This window comes from Emydura macquarii, unplaced genomic scaffold (genome assembly GCF_026122565.2).
Source record: "Emydura macquarii macquarii isolate MOO-44397 ecotype Brisbane River unplaced genomic scaffold, CSIRO-AGI_Emac_v2 contig_2485, whole genome shotgun sequence".
Lineage (NCBI taxonomy): Eukaryota > Metazoa > Chordata > Testudines > Chelidae > Emydura > Emydura macquarii.
The window spans coordinates 185,057-202,889 of record NW_027132622.1 but is presented as its reverse complement, the minus strand read 5'-3'; the positions used below and the strand labels follow the sequence as shown (position 1 = coordinate 202,889).

Sequence of the window (17,833 nt, the reverse complement as noted above, 5' to 3'; positions counted from 1 at the left end):
CATTCCTGATTGTGTAGACCTCTGTCATATCCTCCCTTAGATGTTTCTTTTCCAAGCGGAACAGTCCCAGTCTTTAATCTCTCCTTGTATGGACGCTTTTCCATACTCCTCATCATTTTTGTTGCTCTTCTCTGCACCTTTTCCCATTCTAACATATCTTTTTTGAGCGGGTGACCGGAACGGCAGGCTGTATTCAAGGTGTAGCTGCACCGTGACTATACAGTGCTCTGCTCTACTTGGCACTGGGGAGGCCTCAGCGGGACTCCAGTTCTGGGCACCGTGCTTTGGGGAAGATCTGGACTCTCCAGTTTGTCCAGAGGAGAAGCAACAAAAACAATCACAGGATTAGAAAACCTGACCTATGAGGAAAGGTCGAAAGAACTGGGCATGTTTAGCCTAGAAAAGAAAAGGGGTGGTTGGGGGGACAATGGGGACCTGATAACAGTCTACCACCATGTCCAAAGCTGTTATAAAGACGATGGTGACCAATTGTTCTCCATCTGCACTGAATTAGGACAAGACATTATGGGCTTAATCTGCAGCAAGGGAGATGTAGGTTAGATATTAGGAAAAAATTCCTTGCTGTAAGGACGGCTCAGCACAGGACAGGTGAGCACATGAGCTTGCAGAGTCCCCGTCGCTGGAGATTTGGAAGAACAGGTTAGACAAACCCTCATCAGGGATGGGCTACATTTACTCAGTCCTGTCGTCTCAGCAGGGGGATGACCCCCCCCCGAGGCCCCTTCCAGTTCGACATTTCTATGATTCAGGGGGTGAAGTGGACAAGGGGGAACAGCACAAATGGGTTGTGGGCATGATCCTGGCAGCAGGAGTGTGCTTACCCGTGTAAACAATACCCAGCTCGCTACGTGCTTTATCGGTATCATCATCCCTGTTTTACACATGGGGAAACTGAGGCACAGAGGGGTGAAGGGGCTCGCCCATGGTCACCCACTAGTAGAACCGTTGATAACATTCAGGTTTCCTGAGTCCCAGGCCAGTGCTCCATCTACGAGGCCAAGGGATGCCCCAGGTGCCTAATTATAAATATTTGCAGGATTGGCCCTGAAAAGACTCAATGAGCTCTGAGGAAACAACATGGTCTAGTGGGTAGAGCAGTGGGCTAGAAATTAGGAGACCAGGATTCTCTTCTCAGCTCTGCTACTAATCTGCAGGGTGCCATGGGGGTAGCCATGTCACTGCCTCCTGCCTCAGTTTCCCCTCCCATCTCTTGTCTATTTAAACTGGAAGCTGTCTGAGACAAGCGCTGCCTCACGCTATGTGTCAGTGCAACGCTCAGCACACCCGGATCATTGTGGATAATTATAGCGTACCCATCACCATTGTGTTCGAGCACCTCACAATTTTTAACACAGTCACTGGCAAGTCATTTTGTTGACGCAGAGTTAAGGTCTCCCGAGTGGCATCTTGTGCCCTCCAGAAAGCTGATTTCAGCCCAACTCAGCCCTCTGAAAACCAGGAAATTGTGAGTTCATTAATTCATGGATTCCAAGGCCAGCGGGGACCATTGTGATCATCTGACCTGCCATACAACCCGGGCTGTAAAACTTTCCCAAAACAATTTGTTTGGAACTAGAGCAGATTTTTTGTTTTTTAAAGTCTAATCTTGATTTTCAAATTGCCGGAGCTGGAGAGCCCACCACGCCCACGCAGCCTGAACTCTGCTCCTTGGAGCTGGCAGGAGTGTCCAGGAATTCCCGGCCGCATTCACTGAGATAGCTGCAGGGAGCTGTGCCCAGAGATTAGCAGGAGCCGCTTGGCTGAGCTGTGACAGAAGGAGAACAGAGGGCTGAGCCCCACTCCCTGCCCCCCGTATGTGAGATCCAAGGAATGGGGCGCAAGTATGGTGTGAAGGAGCCTGAATGCCTGGTTTTGAACCAGAGTTCTGTCAATAGGCTGGGAATTCTTTCTCTCATTTTATAATGTGTGAGTGGCTAAGTGACTTGCAAACAGACACACAAGGAGTCTGTAGCAAAGCAGGGAATTAAACCCATATCCCCCATGTCCAAGGCCAGCCCCATAACCACTGGGCAATCTTTCCTCTTTGATATCCACAGGGCTCTGAGCATCATCCAGCGTGATGGGGTCTGGATCTTGGCCGGGGCGACTGCAATTCCGACAATCCACTGTAAACTCTCTGAAGCAGGGGCTGGTTTTATTTCATATTTGTACAGCCCCTAGCACGACAGGCCCAGTGATTGCCACTGCAGGGCATAGCACGGTAATGATTAATAAACAGACACTAGCGTTTCCCACTCTTCCTGTACGCTGCTGCTATGAGCAACACACAGAAAGATAGTAAGGTAACCCGCCCCTGCAATGCTTTCTTTTTACAGGGCCCTGCTAGCTCCCAGCCCCAAGATTTCGGAGCTGTTCATGCCATGAGAGGGCACCGTGCCAAGGAGGGGTTTAGTGCCTGGACCTGAAGGTGTTACAGTGACAGGATGCGCTCCCACGCATGTGCTGCCCGCTGCAGCGTCCGTCTGCCCAGCTCTGAGCGGCGCCCCCTCGTTTGTTTCCGCTTCAGGTCAGCTCCTTTTTTCAAATGTGATTTATTTGTGTAATTGTAGCCATTTATGGATGTACTGCATTCAGTTATCATCCACCTTCCCCTACAATCATCATCATCATCATCTATCTATCTATCTATCTATCCATCCATCCCTATACACCCCCTGTATCTATCTATCTATCTATCTATCTATCTATCGTGCCCATCTCCTTGGTATCTAGGCACTTGTATCACAACCCAGGTCTCCTTGTGCAAAGCACCCCCCTCGATACCCCACTTGTAGCCTATCCTGGCATGGCGGCGCTCTCTGCTGGCCAGATCCCCCTCCTGCAGGGTCCACCATTGAGGCCTTTCTTTAACCCACTCTGTTTCCTGGTGTGTTTTGTTTAATTTCAGTGCGATCAGTGATGTAACGTGTGTGTGCGTGTGTGTGTGTAAAAGCGGGACGCCCATCGGTGGGACTGGTACCGTTTGGGTACGTGTAGATGGGTGGATGCAAGGTGGGGCAGATCACAGCGCCCCTATAGCACTGTTGGGCACTGGGGCCAGCATGGACAGCTAGTGGAGAGCGCCCCCTTCTGAGCCCCCCGCTCCCTGTGGTACAGCGCCCCCTCCTGACAACATCCTGTCCCTGCAGATGTGTTTGAAACCTGAGTCTTGCCTGATCCTAGCCTCCCCCCCAGAAGCAGGCCAGCCCGGGGCCTGGTAGAGTGGGATCATTGCCTGCTTCGTTTGGTAACGAATCCCCCTGTTTACACACTCTGCCATATCTCCAGCATTCCTGCGTGGGGGGAGCATCTGGGCTTCTGGCACAGAGAGTCACCAGATGGGCTCCCGCCCACCAGGCCACAGCAAGGACACCATCAAACCAACGCAGGCCACCAGGGATGTACGTTGCTCATGCGTCTGGAGAGAACTGGGGGCTCCTGTGTCCTGTCCACCCAGATGACTGGGGATCAGCTGCTTGGGGGGCTGTGCGGGGGCAGGGGAGGAGCTTTTCACTGGGACCCTAACACATTTTCATGCACGTCCCTGTTTCTGAAGCCAGTGCCATAGGGCGGGGCTAGGGGTCGCTGTGCTGCAGGGAGGGGGCGCTCTCCCCTGGCTCTCAGCGCTGACCTAATGACAACAGGCCCCACTGATTATCCCGTGAGCTGGCTGGGACTGGCCGGATGAGGTGCGCACGGAGGAGCCTAGTCTTTGACTGGATGGATGCAGACGTCGGAACAATCCCCGGCAGATAGTGACGCTGCAGGCGCCTCTCTGCCGGTCAGGACCCAGTTCCACCGCAGCGAACCCACAGATCCTACAGCAACATTAACTGATCCTGGTCCCATGGGACATGGGTCACTCCCACCCCCTGGCCCTGGACAGACCCTCACCCCCTTGCTCTCTCATTGGCTTTGCTCCACCACAGCCCACTGCCTCCCACCGTGTGTCCAGGGAAGGAGGCAGCTTGTAGCCAGCTTCATTGACTCATATCCCTGACCCTCCTGGCTCCCCACTCCAGGGACCCTGCCTTGTAAACCAGTTAACAACCCCCCTAGCACTGCAGAGCAAGGGGGTCAGATGCAGACTGGTCCCGGCAGCGGAGAGAGGCAAAAACAAAGACAGAGACAAAAGGTAGGTGAGCGGCTGCAGCAAAATGATGAATTCTGCGGTGGAAACGTTCTGTCCTGCCGTATTTTGGAGAACAGCCCAACTCCACAGGTGTGCAGGCCCCTGTTTGAGATGGACAATCACGCCTCTCCACTCTATTCGAATTCCTTGCGGGGTCAAGCATGAAATAAGGTGATTCCGTGGATATAGCGGGCTTGGACTTTGAGAAAGGCTTTGACAAGGTCCCTCACCCCCGGCTCCTAAGCAAAGAAAGCAGTTGTGGGATAAGAGGGAAGATCCTCGTGGATTAGTAACTGGTTAAAAGATAGGAAACTGTAAAGGTGCTGCACCGCGGCTCCTCCACTTCAATCACCCTCTAGCTCACAAACGACTCAGAGACCCTCTGGTTTAGCAGTGCCAGTGCAGATTATTTAGTGTGTTTGTGCATCCGGCACCTTCATACAGGGCTTGGCTAGGGCTGCTCTACCCCCTATGAGACAACTACAGTCTCTTTGCTTCTCCCGCTCCTTCCTCTGACCAGCACATAAACCCTAGTCAGCCTGCAACTGCCTCCTATCCGCTAATCAGGTACAAACAACCTCTCAGCCCAGTTAGCCGGACAGCTGTGTCCCGTTCCCTAATCAGATACAGGTCCTCCTAACTAGCTGTAATGCACCATAGTTAGGTAGTGACAGACGGCTGGCTAGGGAGTTACCACACAGCCTGCTGTCACAGAGACAAAGGGTAGGAATACATGAAATGGTCAGTTTTCACAGTGGAGAGGGGTATCTAGGGGGGTACTCCAGGGGTCTGTACTGGGATCAGTGTTGTTCAACATATTCATAAATGATCTGGAAAAAGAGGCAGGCAGCGAGGTGGCAGTTTGCAGATGATACACAGTCCAAAGCTGACTGCGAAGAGTTACAGAGGGATCTCACAAGACGGGGTGACTGGGCAACAAAACGCAGATGAAATTCAGTGCTGACAAGTGCAAAGTAATGCCCATTGGAAAACAGAAACCCGACTGTACATACAAAAAGACGGGGTCTAAATTAGCTGTTGCCATGCAAGAAAGAGAGCTTGATGTCATCATCACAAGTTCTCTGAGTCTGAAAACAGCTGCTCAGCGTGCAACGGCAGTCAAAAAAGCGCAGAGAACGGTAGGACCTGTTCGGAAAGGGACAGGAAACCATAGACTCCTAGAATATTAGAGTTGGAAGGGACCTCAGGAGGTATCTAGTCCAACCCCCTGCTCAAAGCAGGACCAACCCCAACTAAATCATCCCAGCCAGGGCTTTGTCAAACTGGGCCTTAAAAACCTCTAAGGATGCAGATTCCACCACGGCCCTAGGTAACCCATTGCAGAGCTTCACCACCCTCCCAGGGAAAATGTTTTTCCTAATATCCAGCCAAGACCTCCCCCACTCAGGGCCCAAGCATAATTTTTTCAGGCCCAGTACAGATTTGTAACACGGGCCCCCTCCCACACACATCCCACAATCCCTCATCCCAGGCATACAATCTCATGAGCCATGAAAATATTTTTCCTCATGGGAATGGGGTTGCAGCCTGGGCTGGGCCCCCCAGGGCCTCCAGGCCCCGGTAAAGTGTACCCTTTTTCCTTCTCATGTGGGGACCCTGCCCCCCACTGTAACTTGAGACCGTTGCTCCTAGTTCTGTCATCTGCCACCACTGAGAACAGCCTAGCTCCATCCTCCCTGGAAACCCCTTTCAGGTAGTTAAAGGCCGCTATCAAATCCCTCCTCATTCTTCTCTTCTGCAGTCTAAACAAGTCTAGTTCCCTCAGCCTCTCCTCATAAGTCCTGTGCTCCAGCCCCCTAATCATTTTTGTTGCCCTCCACTGGACTCTCTCCAACTTCTCCACATCCTTTTTGTAGTGGGGGGCCCAAAGCTGGACACAATACTCCAGATGTGGCCTCACCAATGCCGAACAGAGGAGAACAATCACTGCCCTCCATCTGCTGGCAATGCTCCTGCTAATGCAGCCCGATGCGCCCTTAGCCTTCTTGGCAAGCAGGGCACCCTGCTGACTCAGATGGGAAATGTCCCGGTGCTGCTGTACAGAGCCACGGTTCACCCAGGCCTCCGCTCGCCCCGCTGCAGAGAAGCTAGAGGAGGGCTGGCAAAGGGGCAGAGAAGGGCCACAAGAACGATGGGGGTGGAAGGGGCGAGTCTGGAGACAGGGCCTGGCTGGACCGGAGGCGACCGGGGGATGCGCCGGGGTCTGCGCGCCCAGGGCTGGCGGGGGCAGCGTGGCCAGGGAGGGGTTATGCCCCTTCCTGTGACACGGGCCCCAGGGATCACCCAAGGACGGGCCCGGCCGGTCGGGGGGCGGCTGGCGAGCCCCAAGCTCTAGCTGGGCTCAGAACAGCCCCACCCCCGCCCCGGAGGTCGGGCCCATGGAGGGCTGAGGGCTGGGTGGCCCCTGGCCACCAGTGGCCGGGCTGGACATGCAATAAGGGTCGTGTCCGGGGCCATCAGCCTGGCCCCGCCTGACCCTTCTCAGCTCCCCTCTGGGGGCCCCTGGCTCCTGCCAGCACTCAACATGGTGTCCCCTTGCCGCCCAGCCCAATGGGGTCTTTTTTTGCCACCACTCAAGATGGCGTCTCACCCAGTGCTTCACGTGCCCTTAGTCCCGCCCGCACTCAAGATGGCAGGTCGACCCGCCCAGGTAACCGGTAGAGAGACGCGGTGAATGACAGGTGCGTCAACCCAGTCAACAGGCGGCTTTAAAAGATCGACAGCTCCATTAGCCAATGAAATGGCCTCTCGACTAGCTTTACCGCCCTCTTCCGCCGTGAGGCCCGACTTGGACCCCTGGAAGACCAATGAGGGCGCAGGAAGCGGTCGGAGTGACAGGGCGCTGCGCCAATGGGGGAGGAAGCGGAAGGAGCGCTCCGCTGCCGGGAGGACGACGGGACGCGCCGCGCGGGACTCAGGCGTCGGAGTCGGTCGGAGCGCGGCACCACGTGAGCGGCCGGCGGGAGCGGGAGGTGAGAGCGGCCGGCGGGGCGGCCACGCGAGCCCGGGGCTTGGCCCGCGGCCTGGTCCTGACCTGAGCTCGGGCCTGGGCTGCGGCTCGCCCGGGCCCGGAGACAGGCTCAGACCCCGGGGCGGCCGCGGGGGCCGGGCTCGGGGTCTCCAGCTCCCCGCCCCGGCTCCCTCCCGGGGCCTCTCCCGGGACCGGTTCGACCTTTGGGGGTGGGGGGCAGCGCTGTGTCAGAGTTACCCGCCCCGCCCTCCCCGCTGGTGCCTCTCGCCCCCCCCGGCCCCGGCCCCCCACCTGTGCCCCCCCGCCGGCCCCCCTCACCCCCTGCCGGTGCCCCTCGCCCCCCAGCCCCGCGGGCCCCCCCCCCCTCGCCGGTGCCCCCCACCCCGCGGGCCCCCCGTCCCCCCTGCCTGGCCCAGCCCCGCGCCCCCTCAGTCCGTGCCGGTGCCCCGCCTCCCCAGCCTGCACCCCTCCAGCTGGCCCAGCCCTCTGCCTCAGTCTGTGGGTGCTCCCCGCTGACCCATAGCCACCTGCCATCTCTGCCCTGGGCTCCCCACCCACCCACCGCCCCCTGCTATCCCAGGGCCGGCCCCCTCCCCTCAGCGTGCCCCGCAGCCCCTGAGTGCCCGTGTCCCCGCAGAATGGCTGAGCAGGATGTGGAGAACGAGCTGCTGGATTATGAGGAGGACGAGGAGCCCCAGGTGGTGGCGGACGCGGCGCCCCCCCCAGCAAAGAAGGACGTGAAAGGCTCCTACGTGTCCATCCACAGCTCGGGCTTCCGGGATTTCCTGCTCAAACCCGAGCTGCTGCGAGCCATCGTGGACTGTGGCTTCGAGCACCCCTCTGAAGGTAGGAGCGGAGCCGAGGCCCCTGGCCCTCAGGAGCGCAACCCCCCTCGCCAGCCCGCCGGGGAGGAGCTGCGGGCGGGGGGGCCGTAGAGAGCGGCACTTCCTGGTGAGAGCTGCGGGGGGACGGGGGTGTCGGCAAGGGAGCGAGATCCCCGAGATCTGCCCTGCCGGGTGGGGGAAACAGAGCAGGGCACAGGCTCAGCGGGGGCCGCTGTCCCCTGGCCGCCTGTGCTGGCCTCAGTGTCCCAGTGTGGCACTCGGGGGCGCTGTGCTGCTGGGAGTGGGGTGGGGCTCAGCTGGGGGCGCTCTCCCTGGCAGTCAGTGCTGGCCCCAATGCCCCAGTGCGGCACTGGGGGGCACTATGCTGCTGGGAGCGGGGTGGGGCTCAGTGGGGTGTACTGGCCCCGATACCCCAGTGCAGGGGGGGGAGCCTAGTGGTTAGAGCAGGGGGCTGGGAGTCAGGACTCCTGGGTTCTATCCCCAGCTCTGCCTCGACCTGCTGTGCCCTGTGTAACTGCCATGCATCCATCCTTGCTCCCGCAGTGCAGCACGAGTGCATCCCGCAGGCCATCCTGGGCATGGACGTGTTGTGCCAAGCCAAGTCGGGCATGGGCAAGACAGCTGTCTTCGTGCTAGCCACGCTGCAGCAGATCGAGCCGGTGGATGGACAGGTATGGGGGGGGGGTAAACCCTCTGTGTGTGTCTGGGCTGGGATGTGCGATTTGCTGGGGGAGGGGAATAGGCACACCTCCCCAACCCATGCGGGAAGGGACCCAGGATTACTCGTGTGGTTGTGGGTTAGATTTGGTGAGAAGAGACTGGGGCCAGTTTTGTTCAGCATCATCATTAATGATCTGGAGGATGGGGTAGATTGCACCCTCAACAAGTTTGCAGATGACACTAAACTGGTGCAAGTGGTAGATACGCTGGAAGATAGGGATAGGATACAGAGTGACCTAGACGAATTGGAGGATTAGGCCAAAAGAAATCTGATGAGGTTCAACAAGGACAAGTGCAGAGTCCTCCACTTAGGACAGAAGAATCCTATGCACAGCTACAGACTGGGGACTGACGAGCTAGGCAGCAGTTCTGCAGAAAAGGACCTGGAGGTTACAGTGGACAAGAAGCTGGATATGAGTCAGCAGTGTGCCCTTATTGCCAAGAAGGCTAATGGCATATTGGGCTGCATTAGTAGGAGCATTGCCAGCAGATCACGGGAAGTGATTATTCCCCTCTGTTCGGCATTGGTGAGGCTGCATTTGGAGTATTGTCCAGTTTTGGGCCCCCCACTACAAAAAGGATGTGGACATGTTGGAGAGAGTCTAGCAGAGGGCAACAAAAAGGATTAGGGGGCTGGAGCACAAGACTTATGAGGAGAGGTTGAGGGAACTAGGCTTGTTTAGTCTGCAAAAGAGAAGAGTGAGGGGGGATTTGATAGCAGCCTTTAACTACCTGAAAGGGGGTTGCAGGGAGGATGGAGCTAGTCTGTTGTCAGTGGTGGCAGATGACAGAACAAGGAGCAATGATCTCAAGTTGCAGTGAGGGAAGGTCTACGTTGGACATTAGGAAAATGTTTTCACTAGGAGGGTGGTGAAGCAGTGGAATGGGTTACCTAGGGAGGTGGTGGAACCTCCATCCTTAGAGGTTTTTAAGCTGTGGCTTGACAAAGCCCTGGCAGGGACGGTTTAGTTGGGGTTGGTCCTGCTTTGAGCAGGGGTCGGACTAGATACTGCCTGAGGTCTCTTCCAACCCCCATCTTCTAGGATTCTATGACCAGTGAGCCCAGTGGTTCAGCTAGCCCAGCGTCCTGTCTCTGACTGGCTGATGCCAGGTGCATCCGAGGGAATGAACAAAACAGCGCAATTAGCGAGTGATCCATCCCATCATTCAGCCCCAGCTTCTGGCAGTCAGAGGTTTAGGGGCACCCAGAACAGGGGTTGTGTCCCTGACCATCTTGGCTCGCAGCCGTCGATGGCCCTGTCCTCCAGGAACTTCTCATTCTTTTCTTAACTCCATTATGCTTTTGGTCTCCCCAAGTTCCCCTGGCAACCAGTTGCACAGGCTGATGGTGCTTTGTGTGAAGCACTTCCTTGGGTTTGTTTTAAACCTGCTGCCTGTTAATTGCATTGGGTGACCCTGGTTCTTGTGTTACGTGAAGGGGTAAAACACATTTCCCTAGTCACTTTCTCCACCCCAGGCCTCTGCCGTACCCCGCGTAGTCATCTTTTTTCTAGGCTGACCAGGCCCAGTGTTGGTCTCTCCTCACATGGAGGCTGTTCCGTTCTTCTGATCGCTTTTGTGCCTGTCTCTGTACTTTTCCCAGTTCTAGCACACGTTGTGCCGGGTGGCCAGGACAGCATGCGGCACGCAAGGTGGGGGTGGGCCATACATTTAGATAGCGGCGTTATATTTCCTAACGTTCTCTTTGCTTTTCTGACTGCCACTGCACATTGTGCAGGGGTGTTGGTCTTGCCTGAGCAGCGAAGGCCCCAGGTGTTTCACAGCAATCGGGCCTGATACTGGGGTGATGGGGCCGTTCCCTGCAGGGTTATGCGGGAAGTTGGTTTAGATGGGGCCCTTCTGGCCTGAAATGCTACAAAGGTGTTAAATGCTCCCCTACAAATCCAGCGGAAGCTGATCCTGGGAGGCTGCTTCGGGGCCTGCCCCAGGTGCGGACTGAAGAGGTGTTGCTGACAGTGTGAATCCAGTGTGGCCGGAGCTGTGTGATTCTCTGGCCCAGGCTGGCTGCTGAGAACCGTCTCCTCTGCCTTAAAATCTGACTGCGATCCTGGGAGGGCGCCCAGAAATCCCTGGGAGGGTCACACTGGGCTATGGGGGTGGTGCCCCCCTGCAATGCTCGAGGAATCCCTCGAGCAGGTAACAGGTTGGGCTCCCCCCGTTGTGCCCCCAATGCAGCCCTGCCAGGAGGCCCCGCAGAGAGGCTGCCGTGGTGCTGATCTGAGAGCTGGCAAACTTGCTGCACTGAGCCCCCTGAAGCACGGCCGCGGGGCAGCGCTGACCCAGTGGGATGAGACTGAGGAGGCTGCTTCCCCCCAGCTGGGCCACGCTGCCCCGAGGGCCGTGGGGAGCCTGGCGACCTGCCTGCTCCTGGTGGGGGGGCAGCGGATGCTGCCACTGACCCCGCTGCTCCGAGAGCCCCCAATGGCACTAGGCTGGTGCTGTTGTCCCTGTGGGCTGGGTCGTCCCGTGCTGCAACCTCCCAGCGGGCCGTAGCCACGCGTGGCTCTGGGGGAGATGTTGGTGGAGCCACAAGCCCCTTGTCCCAGGGCCTGCCAGAGCTGGACACCCGTCCCCTCGGGCTGGCAGTCACCGAACCCCGCTCTGCTGAGTCTATGCCATGGAGGACCATGGCCTGCCCCAGAGCCTGCTATCCTGTCTAGCAATGGGACCTGTCCCTGCGGTAGTGGGGGAGCAGCGTGCTGCACCCCAGAGCTGGCCGCATTAGCGGCTCCACCTGCCCGGTGCTGTGGATCCTGCAGGGACAGCGCTCCTGTGTCGACAGTGGGCACTTCTAGGGCAAGATGGTGGCGAGGGGGTGGGGATGGACTAACTGACACGGCTGCTCTAGGGACCCTGCTGAGAACCAGCCTTGGCCTCCAACAGAGCAGCAGAGGCAGATCCCAGGAAGTTTCTGGGCCAGGGGAGCCTCTGGGGGTCATTGGCTCTGCCCTGCCAGGTGGCAAGATCCCGTCCTGGGCTGCAGGAGAGGGGTGGGTGGCAGTGTCTGCTGCTGCTGCAGGGTGGGGCACTGCCGGGGGAGGGGCATGGACCCCGTCACACTGGGTTGGTCTGGTCTCCGTGGGGGGCGGCTCGGGCGAGGGGCAGGGAGGGGGGCAGCTGTTCCTGGATTGGGGAAGGGAGAGAACTGTGTCCCCAGAAGTGTGTGGGGGAGGGACGCAGGATCTCTCATGGGGCCCTGGGATAATCCTGTCTCTCTCCCCCCCAGGTGTCGGTGCTGGTGATGTGTCACACGCGGGAGCTGGCGTTCCAGATCAGCAAGGAGTACGAGCGCTTTTCCAAGTACATGCCCAGTGTCAAGGTGAGCCCTGTACCCTGCGTCCCTCACCCTGCGCGGCGTCAAGGGGAGCCCGGCCCCATGTTGCCCCCCAGTGCAGTGAGGCTTGCTCCCATGTGGAGCTGCGAGTGCTATTCGGCCTGGCTCCAGGAGTGAGGTGTGTGTGGGGATGAGACCCCCATCCTGGGGGGCTAGGCCTTGGGAAGGCAACCCACGCGCATGACACCCCGACACCCCCCCCCCCCCCCCCAGCATCTGGCTGCATAAATCTGTTTAGGGCTTAAAATTTGGAAGCTTCAGGGCTTGTCTTCGGGGGCAAGGCTGCGTCTCTGTTCCCTCCATGCCTCTGTGGGGGACCCAGAAAGTGGTAGGGGTGTCTCAGGACTCCTGGGTGCTGTCCCAGCTCTGGGAGGTGAGTGGGGGCTAACAGGCTCGGAGTCAGGACTTGTGGGTTCTAGTCTAGGCTCGGCCGCTAACTGCCTTTGGACAAGTCCTGTCCCCTCTGCCTCGGTTTCCCCCAGCGTGAAGGGGGGAGACGCTCCCCCAACTCCTGGTTTAACTGTATGGCCACTGACGCTGCTGTCCCCACGGCCGCCTGCAGGTGGCGGTGTTCTTCGGGGGCCTGTCCATCAAGAAGGATGAGGAGGTGCTGAAGAAGAACTGCCCCCACATCGTGGTGGGGACCCCGGGGCGCATCCTGGCCCTCGTGCGCAACAAGAGCCTCAACCTGCGCAGCGTCAAGCACTTCGTGCTGGACGAGTGTGACAAGATGCTGGAGCAGCTCGGTGAGGGGGCTGGGCCCTGGGGCAGCTTCTGTGGGGCACGGGGGGCGTGGGGTCCAACACACAGCGCCTTGGGGTCTCCCTAGAGGGTCCCAAGCTGCCTGGGCTAGCTAAGCCGCAAGGGAGAATGGGGGATGGGGGCAGGACTCCTGGGTTCTATCCCCACTCCTCTCCCAGAGCTGGGTAAGAGCCTACTACAGCTGCCTGGGCGGGGAGCATCTGCTCTCTGAGTCAGCTGGTTTGGCCCCAGGGATCCTCTCAGGATCAGGCCCACAGCTGCCTGATGCCAGGCACCGCCCACTCATGGGGGGCCCCAGCAGAAGCCCAGGCTGGTGCGTCTGGGGTATGACCTCAGGCCTCATAGGTGGGCGTGGGGGGGCCCGGTCAGCCAGGCTGGGTTCTGGGCCCACTTCCCAGGGCTGGGCTGGGGGCCCGTGAGCATCCCCTCAGCTGCCCCAGTGCAGTGACCCCCCCTCCCCGCAGACATGCGGCGGGACGTGCAGGAGATCTTCCGGCTGACGCCCCACGAGAAGCAGTGCATGATGTTCAGCGCCACCCTCAGCAAGGAGATCCGGCCTGTCTGCAGGAAGTTCATGCAGGATGTGAGTACCCCCCCCTCCAAGACCCGGCCTGCCCCCCTGCCCATCCCCCCTTGCCAGGAGAGCTGCCAGGAGAGCCACCCTTGAACCTGCCCTAACCCTCCAGGCTGGGCACCGGTATCTCGCCTGGCACCTGCTGGCTTGATGGGGCACCCAGCCAGCCCCACCTCCACACCTGCTCCGGGCAAGAGGCAGCCTGGGACAGGCCAGCTGGTCTGGGCTTCTTGGCTCCTTCACAGAGGGTCCATGGGACCCCAGTACTCTCTGTGGGGGGTCTGCTGGGGAAATGCCTTCCCACCACGCCGGGGGGCACGGCCGCTCAGAGCCTGGCAGCTGCACCCGTGCTCCTGGCATGTTCCTAGTCTGGCAAGGCAGGAGCAGCTGGGGGGTGTTGCTGACCCATGCTGGGGAGGCGGGAGGCTTTGACCCCCCCCAGGATCTGGACTGTGTGCAGGAGGGTAAGGGTCTACTACAGCTGCTGTCAAAGGGAGCGCCTCCCATCTCAAGTGGTGCTGTTAGTGCTGGCTTCAGACCCGGAGGGGTTGGTTAGATTTCCCCCCCCCCTCAGGTGGGTTCAAGCCCCACTGGCAGCTGGGGGGTGTCGCTGAGATTCCCCCCCCCTCCCCCAGCCCATGGAGGTGTTCGTGGACGACGAGACGAAGCTGACGCTGCACGGCCTGCAGCAGTACTACGTCAAGCTGAAGGACAGCGAGAAGAACCGCAAGCTCTTCGACCTGCTCGACGTGCTGGAGTTCAACCAGGTGTGTGGGGGCAGGGGGCAGGATGTCTGGTCCCAGCCCTGGCAGGCCAGTGGGGTGCTGAGAGCTGGGGGGCTGGGAGCTAGAACTCCTGGGTTCCAGCTGGGACACGGAGCCAGACCTGAGCCACCCACAGCACGAGAGGCCCTGGGAGATCCTGGAGGCAGATAAGACCTGCCTGGAGTGGGGGTCACGGCGGGGGCCAGAGCATGCTGAGTCTCCTGCCGCACTGTGTGGGGGGGGGGGGGATGACACCCCCAGATGGCAGGTCGGGGCTGGACAGGCCCTTTGGACTCCACCACAGCTGGGGCGGGGCATGTACCAGGCTGGGTGGACGCCTGGGCGGAGGGTGGAAGTGGGGTTCATGCGGCAAGATCCGGGCCAGGGCAGGCGGGTGTTGAACAGCTGACCCCCTCCCCTGTGCTGATGGGGTGGGGGCAGGGAGGGGGTGGCGCTGTCAGACGAGGCTGGGGGAGGGGTGCTGCTCGCTAACCCTCCGCCCCTCCCCCAGGTGGTGATCTTCGTCAAGTCGGTGCAGCGCTGCATGGCGCTGGCCCAGCTGCTGGTGGAGCAGAACTTCCCGGCCATCGCCATCCACCGGGGCATGTCGCAGGAGGAGAGGTGCGTGCCGGGGGCTGGGCGGGGGGTGTGGACCTCGGTCCCCAGGGGCCTGGCCTGGGGGGTGACGTCGGAACCAGAGTGAACCGGTCTTGTTACCCTGGTTGCTGCCTGCACCTGGCTCTGGGAGGGGAGCGGGGCCTAGTGGTTGGAGCGGAGCCGGGGTCTCATGTGTGCTCCCCTCCCTCCCCGCCCAGGCTGTCCCGGTACCAGCAGTTCAAGGATTTCCAGCGCCGGATCCTGGTGGCCACTAACCTGTTTGGGCGCGGGATGGACATCGAGCGCGTCAACATCGTCTTCAACTACGACATGCCCGAGGACTCGGACACCTACCTGCACCGGGTGAGCTCCGCTGCCCGGACAGCCGGGCCATGCCTGGTGCAGTCTGTGCGACCCTGCACCCCCGGCTGGGCAGATCATGGGGGCAGGGCATTGCCCACAGGCTCTGCCCAGCACTGGGGGCCCAGCAGCCATTCTGCTGATTCCTGCCGCTACTGGAGCAAGTGGGTCAAGGCTGAGGTGCCCGGGGGGGCCCTGGCTGCCCAGGAAGGGGCTTGATCCAGGCCTGTCTGGTGTGTACGGATGGGGGGGCTCTTTGCCTGGATTAAAGCAGCTGAATCATCGGGCAGGGAGGATGCTTGACAAGTGGTGCCCCCCCGAAGTCCCCATGGGGCTGGTGGGTGGCATGAGAGCTGCCTCCGGTCCTGCCCCACTGCATTGCCCTGGGTGGGTCACCGAACCGCCCCAGCCCCTGGAGGTCATGTGCTGGCCCGTGTCCCACCCCCAAGGGGCTCCCCACTGACAACCCCTCCCCGCTCCTTGCAGGTGGCGCGTGCCGGGCGCTTCGGCACCAAGGGCCTGGCCATCACCTTCGTGTCGGACGAGGGCGACGCCAAGATCCTCAACGAGGTGCAGGATCGCTTCGAGGTGAACGTGGCGGAGCTGCCCGAGGAGATCGACATTTCCACGTACAGTACGTACCCGCGGGGAGGCCTGCCCCGTGTCCCTTCCCTCTCCTGCCTGCAGGGGTGGATCTGCCCAGGATGACAGCTGGGGGGCTTGGGCCCAAATCTTGACTTTCTGGCGGGCACAACAACTGGGGAGCCCCATGTGCTGGGGGGGAGAAATAACCAGTCCTGGGGGTGGGGCGACAGATTTTCCTGTGGTACCCAGATGCCATGGTGATGGGCCTGGAGATGAGACTCAGCAGTGGATGGGGTCCTCCTGATCTCAGATGCTGGTGCAACAGCAGCAGCCAGGGACATCCCCCATCCTCCCCCCCCCCCCCCAGGCCTCTGTCCCCACCACTGCAGGGGGGCTGTGACGGCTTCTGTGCTGTTTTGGGGGGCAGGGCTCTGTGGTGAAGCCCCCTAGTGGTGGCGGTGCTGGGGAGTCTGGCTGAGCCAGGTCACTGGGAGCTCCCTGGTGTCAGAAGTGGGATTAACAGCCTCTTTCTCTTGCAGTTGAACAGAGCCGATAACCGGATTGGACCCCTCCTGCCCAGAACCAGCATGGCTGCTGTTTTAACCCTTTCTAAGCGACATTGTGGGTATTTCATTTTTTTTACGCAGTTTTTAAACCTGTAGGTGTGTGTGTGTGTGTCTCGAATAAACTTTTTATGACCAAATAAATGGCCCTGGGGTTTGTTTAGTTTCTTGATGGGCTCAGGGGCCTTTTTAAGAGATTTGAATCCGTTTTGTGTGTAATGGCACCCAGCACTGGAAGGCCTAATTAATGTTTAAATGCCTCATCAGACACTATATCTGGGCTGGAAAGTGTCTGCAGCTGTTCACAACGGCCGTGTCCCACCCCAGAGCAGCAGCCGTGTATCAAAGTATTAAATGTTCTGTCTCCCCACGACCCTGCGCATCAGGACTCCTGGGTTCTACCCTGGCTCTGGGAGAGGGGTGGGGTCTAATGTAGTCCACTCTCCCCAGGAGTGGTGCTGGGAAAAGAGTTGGGGGGCTGGTGAATAATCAGTTGAAAGTGAGCGTCCCCTGTGACACTGCAACTCGAGGGCTGGTGTGATTGGATGTCTGAAGAGAGGAAGCTCCAGTAGGAGCAGGGAGGTTATTTTCTTCTATATTTGGCACTGGGGTGACGCTGCTTGAGTCCTGTGTCCAGTTCTGGGTCCCCCCCTTCCAGCCGGTTGCTGAGACTGTTGCAAGGATTAGAAAAACCTGCCTTAGTCTGGGAGACTCTAGGAGCTCCATTGGATTAACACAGAGCAGGTAACTGGGTGACCTGGTCAGTCTGTAGGTGCATCGGGAACAGAAACTGGAGAATGGGCTCGTTAGTCTAGCAGCCAAGGGTCTAATGAGCCAGTGCTGGACGTGCGACACATTCAGACTGGAAATCGACACAGCTCTTTAGCGGGGAGGGTAATTAACGTTTGGGTAATTAACGTTTGGCACAAGTTCCCCAGGGATGGTGCTGGATTCTCACCACTGGCCCTTTCTAAAGCGAGCCGGGAGGTTTTTACTAAAACAGGAATTGATCCAGGGAAGGCTGTGGCCCTCTTCTGCAGCTGGTTTGGATTTAGAAGTTCACAGTGCTCCCACCTGCCCTTAGAGTCTGTAATTTAGAGGGATAGAACAGGGGGCTGGGAGCCAGGACTCCTGGGTTCTATCTCTGAGCTCTTGACTCCTCGGAGCAGCTGTTTTTGTCACAAAACTTAATATTTTAATAACTTTTAAAAGATTATATAAAAAAAAAAAGACGTGGCGCCAGTGAGACGCAAACACAGCGGAGCCGTGGGGGCCGCCTGCCTCCTTCAGCGCATGCCGTGTCGTACCATTGAAGCCAGGGCAGCGGCTGCTGCTGACGTCCCTGAGTGGGGGGGTCCCTCAGGAGGGGGGTGGGTGGGGAGCTCCTTGTGCTACATCCATGTATAACTGAGGGCATCTGTCATCGCTGCTGGCTGGATTCCCACTCCATGGCAGGGAGGTGAAACCCTCCGCCCCACGGCCGCCCATCTCCATTGCATGCTCACTCCAGCCCCCCCCCGGGTACCGTAGGCGGGGCCAGGGAATTGTTCGTACCAAAGGGGA

General features: G+C 59.1%; 1 protein-coding gene across 2 annotated transcripts; it reads left to right on the top strand.

Annotated features, from left to right (window-relative positions):
* The first annotated feature begins 6,996 nt into the window (after positions 1-6,996).
* On the top strand, positions 6,997-16,414 carry DDX39A (DExD-box helicase 39A). Of its 2 annotated transcripts, none has more exons than XM_067563433.1 (11): positions 6,997-7,146; positions 7,783-7,991; positions 8,534-8,661; positions 11,958-12,050; positions 12,628-12,811; positions 13,292-13,410; positions 14,037-14,168; positions 14,677-14,786; positions 14,981-15,125; positions 15,609-15,756; positions 16,247-16,414. In XM_067563433.1, exons 2-11 carry the CDS (start codon positions 7,784-7,786, stop codon positions 16,261-16,263), a joined length of 1,284 nt encoding a protein of 427 aa, XP_067419534.1. In that variant the 5' UTR covers positions 6,997-7,146; position 7,783; the 3' UTR covers positions 16,264-16,414. The 2 variants fall into 2 exon arrangements, with proteins under 2 accessions (XP_067419534.1, XP_067419532.1); XM_067563431.1 differs by having other exon boundaries at positions 7,105-7,122.
* The last annotated feature ends 1,419 nt before the right edge of the window (positions 16,415-17,833 follow it).

Coding starts and splice junctions, on each gene's coding strand:
- DDX39A (XM_067563433.1), top strand. CDS start 7,784: ATGGCTGAGCAGGATGTGGAGAACGAGCTGCTGGATTATGAGGAGGAC. Junction 12,812..13,291: donor CAAGATGCTGGAGCAGCTCG/GTGAGGGGGCTG, acceptor CCCTCCCCGCAG/ACATGCGGCGGGACGTGCAG. Junction 14,169..14,676: donor ACGTGCTGGAGTTCAACCAG/GTGTGTGGGGGC, acceptor CCCCTCCCCCAG/GTGGTGATCTTCGTCAAGTC.